Genomic DNA, 9152 nt, shown 5'->3' with positions numbered 1-9152 from the left:
GTACATTTGTCAAAAACGCATCAAACTGGGCATTTAAAACCAAAACGTCCTATTGCATGTTAACTATGCCTCAAAAAACGTCATTAAAGAATGACACCCTTCTAGGCTACCCCATTGCCTGGAGGACAAAGCTCTAATTTCTTATCCTGACCTAAGTATTGATCTGGCTTCTTTCCTGGCTCTTCTTCCCCCTTTTGTCCCCCTCCCCACCTCACCCCCCCACCTCATCCCGATTCCCTAAACACCTGTCACATGAAATGCACAGCAGCTCTAACATGGGCCTAGAGCTCCCTGACCCACAGCTGACCATTCTTCTCTCGTGGTCCCACTGACCCTGACATAAGGGATATCAAGTTTTCGGTGGCGTGAGATGAACACACGATGCAGTGCACAGATGATGGATGATGGAGTGGTAGACTTGAAACCTGTATACTTGTATTATTAACCAACGTCGCCCCAATAAATCCAATTAAAAAATAAAGAGCTTGCCCTAGCCGGTTTGGCTCAGTGGATAGAGCGTCCACCTGCGGACTGAAGGGTCCCAGGTTCCATTCCAGTCAAGGGCACATGCCTGGGTTGCAGGCTCGATCCCCAGTGGGGGGCATGCAGGAGGCAGACGATCAGTGATTCTCTCTCATCATTGATGTTTCTATCTCTCTCTCCCTCTCCTTTCCTCTCTGAGATCAATAAAAATATTTTAAAAAATAACAATAATAAAAATAAAGAGCTTCCGGCTGCACTCTTGTGTTTATGTCTCCCCTCTCCTTACTGGATTGTGGTGTTGTTCATGGAACCTGGGCCTTTTACCATTGCGCACAGGACGGCGGGACAGATGCTCCTCCAGTCCTGCAGGGGGCGCTGTGGGAGCGGCCAGCTGCCTCCCTGCTCTCGACTGCTCTGGGCCGCTCCCCCCCCCACAAAAAACACACGCTCGGGGCCCCGCCCCTTTGCAACAACCCTACTTCTCATTGGTCAGAGCCCGTCCAATGAATCGAGGCGTTGGTGCGAGGTCGCAACCACCTTAGTCGGCTGGGCCCGGGTGTCGGGTGGTGGCGGCGGCGGGAGGTAGGAAGGTAGGTGGGCCGGGTCGCGCCGCTCCGGTCCCGGCCTTGCCTCCCCGTCCGGTTCTGCCGCGGGCCCACGATGCCGCAGTTCCAGACCTGGGAGGAGTTCAGTCGCGCGGCCGAGAAGCTCTACCTCGCCGACCCCATGAAGGTAAGCGGCGGGCGGGCCGGTGCCTCTGGCCGCAGCCCCAGCCCCAGGTCGGGGGTCTCCCCGGCCGCCCGCCCGGCCCCGGAGGCTGCTCCGCACCGGGGAGGGGGGCCGGGGTGGAGAGAGACGGACCCCTCCACGTCCCACCGCTCCTCCTGCCTCCTCTCCGGTGAATGGCCCGGTCAGGCCTCGAAATGGGCAAGAATCGGGGTCCTTCCGAGGCCCTAAGCCGCTCCGCCGCCGGCCTTTCTCCGCCCCGAACCCCCGAGGACCTTCGTGGGTTTACGTGTCTCTAAGGGCCGGGCTCCTCCCCCGCAGCTTCACTTCCTGTCCCTGGATCTGCTGCCCATTTCCCCCTGCGCCAGGGCGTTGGGGTGCCTCGGGTCCATTAAAACGGTTATTTTATTTTATTTTTCTCTGACACCGCCGAAACATGCTGGCAAACCCCCAGTTTGGAGGCGTCGACACCCCTGAGACTAGTGCTGCTTCATCAGATGGAGGGTGTGGGGGTGCTGGCACCCTTTCCTCGCACGATGCACTTGAACGGCAAGGTTTGCACACAGTTTTAGGGAGGCCTGTGGCTTCATTCAGCTCCGCCCCCCCCCCCCCCCTTACAGAAGTTAGGTCATTTTAAAAGCTAAGGTTTGCCCCGGCCGGTTTGGCTTAGTGGGTAGAGCGTCGGCCTGCGGACTGAAGGGTCCCGGGTTCCATTCGTGGTCAGGGCACCTGCCCGGGTTAAGGGCTCGATCCCCAGTAGGGGGCGAGCAGGAGGCAGACAATCCATGATTCTCATCATTGATGTTTCTATTTCTCCCTTCCTGTCTGAAATCAATAAAATACTTTTTAATAAGTAAATACAAAGCTAAGGTTTGTCTTGCGGTCATGTCTAAAACTCACTTGGAACCCCCGCTTGTTAACGAAAAGTCCTGCCAGCTCTCCAGACCTTGGGAGGGAACCAGAAGCTGTAGAATGTTTTGTTCCATCCTTTACCATAAGGTGATAATGAAGCCCTGACCGGCTTGGTTCAGTGGATAGAGCGTCAGCCTGCGGACTCAAGGGTCCCAGGTTCGATTCCGGCCAAGGGCATGTACCTTGGTTGCGGGCACATCCCCAGTAGGGGGTGTGCAGGAGGCAGCTGATCGATGTTTCTCTCTTATCGATGTTTCTAGCTCTCTATCCCTCTCCCTTCCTCTCTGTAAGAAATCAATAAAATATATTTTAAAAAATGAAATCAATAATTAATAATAATGATGATAATAGTAATAAAACGATTCTTTTTTTAAAAAAAAAAGATGATAATGAATGATTGGATGAATTAGACGTTTTTTCCAATTCATTTGCTCATTTAAATGAGTACTTTGTGGATGACACGGTTCCTGGCTTCTCTGTTTGGATGACTTCTCTAGTCTGTTCCTTCCTTCAAGCCCTGTACTGCAAAAACGAGATGGGACGTTTGTCCAGGGGTCCCGGGCTACTGTCTAAACTAAGAATATTTTAACAGAGTGAAGAGCAGACAAGCTTCCATCCTATTTAAATGTGATGTCATCCCATCTAAATGTGATGTCATCCTATTTACATGTGATGTCATCCTATCTAAATGTGATGTCATCCTATCTAAATGTGATGCCATCCTATCTAAATGTGACGGAGCCCTGCTGTGATGGAAGCATGTCTAGAATAAGCAGGGGAGAGGACATGGCAGCTCAGAAAATGCCAGTGGCCTGAAAAAGTCTGCATTTTCATGATAGCCTTCGACTGGTTTTTTATTAATTTTTTTTTTTTTTTACAGGGAGGTGAGGGGATGGGGGTGAGTTTCAGTTTTGAGTGCCTTTTATGTGATAGGCTTTTTGCATATGTTTACATGTATAATTTATGTGAGCAGGTCACCCCTTTAGGAAGATGAAGAAACCACCTTAGATCAATTAAATGGCATTCGTAGTCCAAAAGGACGCTACAGTTTGAACCCAGAACTCTAAACCCCAACTCCGTATCTCTACCTGCCAGGACTAAAGACGTAAATAAGTTCTGTCAGGCCCCCACTGGTGTTGCTCAGTGGATAGAGCGTTGGCCTGCAGATTGAAGGGCCCCGGGTTCGATTCCGGTCAAGGGCACATGCCCACCTTGTGGGCTCGATTCCCCGTGGGGCGAGCAGGAGGCAGCCGATCCATGGTTCTCTCTCATTGATGTTTCTATCTCTCTCCCTCTCCCCTCCTCTCTGAAATCAATAAAAATATATTTTAAAAAAAAAGTTTTGTCTGAACTCTGAGTATGTTCTCTCTCCCCCAGCACAGTGAACCTGTAGCTGGTGCACGTCCCTTCCCCGTCCCCTCTGACGTCGCTCTAATTGGCGGTGGACCATGTGGTCGGTCTGCCTGTGAGCCTCCTTCACTCTTACCCCACAACTGTCTACAAAACACAGAAATCCAGTCCTCCCGTTTTCTGCTTAAACACCAGCTCTTCGCTGATGGCTGGATCAGGGCCAGCCTTCCAGCTGCGGCCTGACCCCTCTGCAGTCTCCCTGGCTTTGTCGCCCCCCTTTCCATGGCCCTCAGCTCTGGCCTCAGGAGCTCAGCACTCACTGGCTCACTCAGCCTGTGTCCTTAGCCTTTAGCCACCTTCTTCCCTAAGAGGAAAACCTCTCTTCCCAATGCGCCTCCATGGCACCTTCCGTGTCCCCTCCCCCGGTCTGGTCACTTCCTTTCTCAGCATTTCACCTGCAGGCCTTTCTCTCGGACTTACTCATGCTCTTTTGTGCTTTGTTGGTTTGGTTGGTGGAATCAAAGTTGCTGGGAGAGGAAGCATCTGATTTCTCTTTCTCTCCTCGTGGTATCTGAGTTGGTAACGTAACATGCCCCCACGTTACACATGAGCCCGCTTACAGGAATCCTCTGGCCCTTTAACTCTCATTCCTCCTAATGAAGGCAGCGAGCGTTCTTTTAACTGAGACTTGAAACTTCACATAGTTGTCATACTTAGCATTTTAAAGTTTCATTTTGTTTCTGGAGAATTGACATTTGTTAAATATGTAAGACTGAATCTAACAATTCGATAGAGTCAGGTAATCTAAAGACAATTAACCTAATTATTATTTGTATCTACCTAAGTGCTTGCTGATTCCCTTTCCTCCCTCCCCAAGACAGACCTCCTGGGATGGGGTGACTTTTTCCCAGTCCCAGGAGAGCAGAGAGCAGAATGGGAAGGTCTGCAGGTTACGGCGCTAGGAGCCTTAGGATGCAGTTGGCAGAATTGTCTTGAGGCTTCTGGTACTGCACTGCAACCATTTTAAAGTGATGTTCCTGTTTTAGCTTATAGATAGCACTTTTTGAAACAACTGAACAAGAATTATTTATATTGGTCAGCAAAAAACTAATACGTTATTATGAATCCATCATTTAAAAAAATGTTCATGGGAATTGTAAACTCTCCTGGGAAATGTCTTCTTTTATGGAAATATGCTAATATCTAAACCATGTTCATGGCTACTCATTATATAATACTGAACAACAAAAAGTGTGTCGCATGGCACTTGATATAGGAGTTACTCTAGATTTGGGGAAATGGTTGATGGAGGTTTCTTTTCAAGGCAGAATTCTGCCTTTTGGTAACAATGCATCATGTGTCATCACCACAAACACATGATTTTGCTGAATACGTTAGCCTCCGTGCACCCCCTGAGCCATGGGGAAGGGAGAGTGCGAACTGGCTTCCAGAGGAAGATTTGGACTGAACTAGCCATTTCTGCTGTGTGTGTCCCCCCACCCCCGCCCCCGCCCCCTTCTTTTCCCATCATCCCTCTGTGGCTGACGGTTGGTTTAGTGTTCCCCTTAGGTTTAATGTTGGGGCCCTGCAAACTAACCTGACAAAAGACAGATTAACAAGGGGGAAATACTACCCATGGACTGGAGTTCATGAAGAAATACGAGGAGGCAGAAATAGGAGCCTATAGACCAGCCTAACGAAGGATGATGAAGTGCAGAACGGAGGCTAGAAAAAGGAAAGGGGGTTTTGGGTTCCTGGGAGGGGGTGTAACTTAATGGGAAGGTGATGGGAAAATGGTAAGTAATCATTGATTAGTGCAGTTTGCTGTGCAGATAAGAATCCTGTGTAAGGAGAGGGGACAGTTATGTCCCCTTACTGGGCTGATTTATGTCCTGCTGTTAGCGAGAAAAAGCAGAGCCAATTGCCTGCGGCTCATACAGTCCTTATGCCGCAGTGGCTGTTGGGAGGTGGCATGCTTGGATGCCCTTCAGTAAATGTTTTTATTGGCTGGAAATGCCACACCACCTTAAATCTCTTTACAAAATAAATTGTAGCAATAGGAATGAGCTAGAATGCTGTGTGTCTACCTCATTTCAGTAAGTTTACAGTAAAGGTGACCATTAGTTCTAAAGGATCATTTTAGCCAACCTGAAGACTAAACTATTTATGAGAAAGATCTCCTGATTTCGCTGTTTCTAAATACGTATTTTTTTTGTTTCAGGCACGTGTGGTTCTCAAATATAGGCATTCTGATGGGAGTTTGTGTATTAAAGTAACAGATGATTTAGTTGTAAGTATACATTTTTTTATTTGTTGCACACTTTCAGATTTGTTGGAGTTAATCATTTGTTTAAAATTACATGGGATTTATGCAGATTGCCCATTAGGACTCTTATTTTGCATTTCATTCCGAAGTCAAGAACCACATTCTAGATTAGAAGCTACTTTCCTAGGCTCTTGAGGAATTGATTCAACTTCATTAAGATAGCATGCCGGGTGGAGTTTAATAATCGCTCTATTTGGACCTTAATCAAGAGGAATATAGAGGCCAGAGCTGGATATAAGGGGACAAAGGTTCTCTTATGGGCACGTGAGAAGTGAGTGATGGTATTTGAACACAAGATACAGGTTTACAGTTACACCTTTCTCCTTCCTGTCTGCTCACTCTTGCCACTTCCTCCGTCCCCTTCACTCCGTGCCTCTCCACATGCTTTCTGCACGCAGTGCTCCCTCCCCTGCAGCTGCTCCTGCCCCTGCAGCTGCTCCCGCCCCTGCAGCTGCTCCCTCCCCTGCAGCTGCTCTTGGTGGAGCCCACAGCACCTCCCTCCATAATTCTCAAGCCCAGAAGTCTCCTCGCTTCCTACCTTACTTGACCTCCTGGCTGCTTCTGAGACAGAAAGCCACTCTCGTGGAAATCATTATTTTGGTGTCTGTGGCTCCATTTTATCCTGTTTTCTTTTTCTTTTAAAAACTTTTTTTTCTTGTTCTCTGTTTCTGTTTAGTTCTTTGTTCATTGCTTCGCTGATGTGCCCCCAGCAATGCTGATTTCTCCAGGACTCTGTCCTTGGTTGTCTTTTGAAACCACTTGTGGAGTAATCTGTTCAGTGATAAAATGCAGTACTGCCTGCAGCTGTCTATTTTCAATTTTGTACATTTCACTCGCATGGTTTTCTGACTCCTGACTAGTTCTAAGCTGAGCATCCTCACCTCAGCACTCCCCACAGCCAGCCTGTTAGAACGGACACTTCACCACTTCTCCCCCGGCTCCTCCTGTGTCCTGGTTTCAGTTCCACTTCATGCTTGCGGATCATGTGGCCCCTTCCTGTCCGTCATCCTCATGTCCACTGTTTCTTCAGTTGAAAAACCTTGAACCTCTGGTACATTCTGTACACTTGTCTAGGCATTTGGGGGTTGGGGATTCGAGCTCCCTCATTTATTTCCTGTCGTGAACGCTCCATCTTCACTGTTACTCTCTAAGGTTAGGATCTTGTCATCATCACTTGCCTGGACTATTAGAACAGTCTCCTGACTCCCTGCTTCCAGTTCCCCCTTCAGTTGTCTAGACTGCTGCTGGGGTGGTTTCAAAAATGCGAATTTGATTGTTATAACCACCTTAAAACCGTTAGTGGCTCCTCATCACTCAACGTACACTCCACCCTCTCCCCCCACCCCCCCCAAGCTCTTGTCTTTCCTGTGTTAATTTAAAGCTCAAGAGTTCTCATCAGACCACAGCAGTGTTTAACATGTTGCTTAACTGGTCGTTTCTGAGAAGCTTCTGAGAGAGTTCATGCAGTGTTTATCCACAGCAGTGACAAACTTAAGGAATGCGATTGCTGGAGGCTTGGAAAAGTGGATGTGATTTTCTTAGTATGACCTCCAGAGAGAAGAGAGCAGCACAGCGTTAGCAAAGACTCACACTTTTACCCAGTCACACATCTGGTACGTGGTTATCATCTGCTTCTGCATAGTTAACGTGTACTTTTAAAATTTCTGACAGTGTCTGGTGTACAGAACAGACCAAGCTCAAGATGTAAAGAAGATTGAGAAATTCCACAGTCAACTGATGCGACTTATGGTAGCCAAGGAATCCCGCAGTGTTGCCATGGAAACGGACTGACTGGTTTGAGATGAAGACTGCTGGCCATGCTCTTAGGAAGTCAATCTCTTTTGAATTTGAGGCAGTGTTGGGACAGAAAATCCTTACTGTAACTATTCATAAGCCAAGAGACCATTTTTTTGTACTTTGCTTCTTATGTTTACTTTAGAGAACGAGGAATGCAAATGCTTTCAGTTAGAAAGCCTTTATTTATTTTTGGAAATGGAACAAGAAATGTGTCTATCTTGGAAACTTTCTGCAGATTATTTGATGCTGGGAAAAATATGTAATTATTTCTTTCAGTAAGTTTGTAGCAATAATTTGAAAATGAGATATCAGGAAAAGCCTATTCTTCCTTAAGTTTAGTTTATTTGTCTTTAAAAAAAATTAAATGTAACCATTTTGCTGGGTTGATCATTTCTTTTGGGGCATAACATTTGTGCAGTTGATGACCAACAAATATAAAATATGGTAACTAGAATTAACTGTGCACATACTGATTATGTACAGTATAGTGAGTCTCAATTGTATCTAAAAGTAATTATGAAAACAAGTATGCTTTATCTTGAACTTTGCAAATTTAAACTATTTTTTCATACAAGGGATTATTAGTATTAATAAGCTTGTTGAGCAAACTTTGAACCTAGTTTTCAGTGCTTAAAACACATGAACAGAACGGTCACTGATAGAGGGAAGCCACTACATTGCAGAGCATTTGTCACAGATTTCCCTTGTGGACTTGCTCAGAAGGGCTAAGGATTATGCGAACTGTTATGTTGTTTAACATAACTGTTGTCATGTTAAATCTTAGCGTACCTCTTCGATACCCCTGCCCATGCCTCTAATTACTAAACCAAGGGGTTAAACACGGCCACCACAACTGTTCGGTTTCCATTAGGCCAGAAGAATATTATTTGATATTTATCTTATATCTGTAACCTGAACTTTACCAAGTATGTAATGTTCATATGTTGATTCCTACATTAAAATATTTTTTGTTAGGAATTTGTTGTGTTGAGCAGCATTTTAACATGGAAAGTTCTATTAGCCATATGAATTTTGACATGTTTCAAAGAGGTTAGTCAATAAAATATGTGAATATATATTGTTTCTCTCGAAGTTTTTAACTTCACAAGAATTACTCTTTTCTTGACTGGCATATACTGTATTAATTTAGTCTACATTGAGCATAATGTTACTGTGAGTAAATGTTGTTTGTTTTGTTTCTTGGTACTTTACATTTCTCTGAGCTGTCCTGTTTCCATGGCACGGTTCTTTTCTGGAGCAAGGAAAGTGATCTAAGAGTAGGGTTTTTTTGAGTTTGTGGTGGTTTTTCCCCCCATAATTATTGGGATCAGGAGTTTTTGGGGCCTTTTTCTTTGTCATTTACATCTTCCACTTGTTGGCACTACAAAGGCAACCAGGAAGGGAGGGGCTAGCAGGTTATTTTTCGTTCCGCCCGATGTACCTGGAAACTGGCCAGAAGCTTGTACAGAGGAACAGCCTTTGTTCTGATTTTTAAAAATAATTTATCCCAGAGAGCACATCATACGCATTCCTCTCCGTACCAACGGCTTCTGACCGA

General features: G+C 46.1%; 1 protein-coding gene across 1 annotated transcript; it reads left to right on the top strand.

Annotated features, from left to right (window-relative positions):
• The first annotated feature begins 1015 nt into the window (after positions 1-1015).
• Positions 1016-8572, top strand: SRP9 (signal recognition particle 9). Its single transcript, XM_070401253.1, has 3 exons — positions 1016-1215; positions 5693-5761; positions 7469-8572. The coding sequence occupies exons 1-3, from the start codon at positions 1144-1146 to the stop codon at positions 7586-7588; spliced, it is 261 nt and encodes an 86-aa protein (XP_070257354.1). The 5' UTR covers positions 1016-1143; the 3' UTR covers positions 7589-8572.
• Positions 8573-9152: the final 580 nt, after the last annotated feature.

Source organism: Myotis yumanensis, unplaced genomic scaffold (genome assembly GCF_028538775.1).
Source record: "Myotis yumanensis isolate MYYU_CA2020_CCGP unplaced genomic scaffold, mMyoYum1.0.hap1 SCAF_22, whole genome shotgun sequence".
NCBI lineage: Eukaryota > Metazoa > Chordata > Mammalia > Chiroptera > Vespertilionidae > Myotis > Myotis yumanensis.
The sequence above is the reverse complement of the archived record's forward strand: the minus strand, read 5'-3'. Positions and strand labels throughout refer to the sequence as shown.

What these genes read in the sequence shown, in the direction of transcription:
- SRP9 (XM_070401253.1), top strand. Translation starts at nt 1,144, where the DNA reads ATGCCGCAGTTCCAGACCTGGGAGGAGTTCAGTCGCGCGGCCGAGAAG. An exon ending in ACCTCGCCGACCCCATGAAG is followed by an intron (nt 1,216 to 5,692) that starts GTAAGCGGCGGG and finishes TTTTTGTTTCAG; the next exon opens with GCACGTGTGGTTCTCAAATA. An exon ending in AAGTAACAGATGATTTAGTT is followed by an intron (nt 5,762 to 7,468) that starts GTAAGTATACAT and finishes AATTTCTGACAG; the next exon opens with TGTCTGGTGTACAGAACAGA.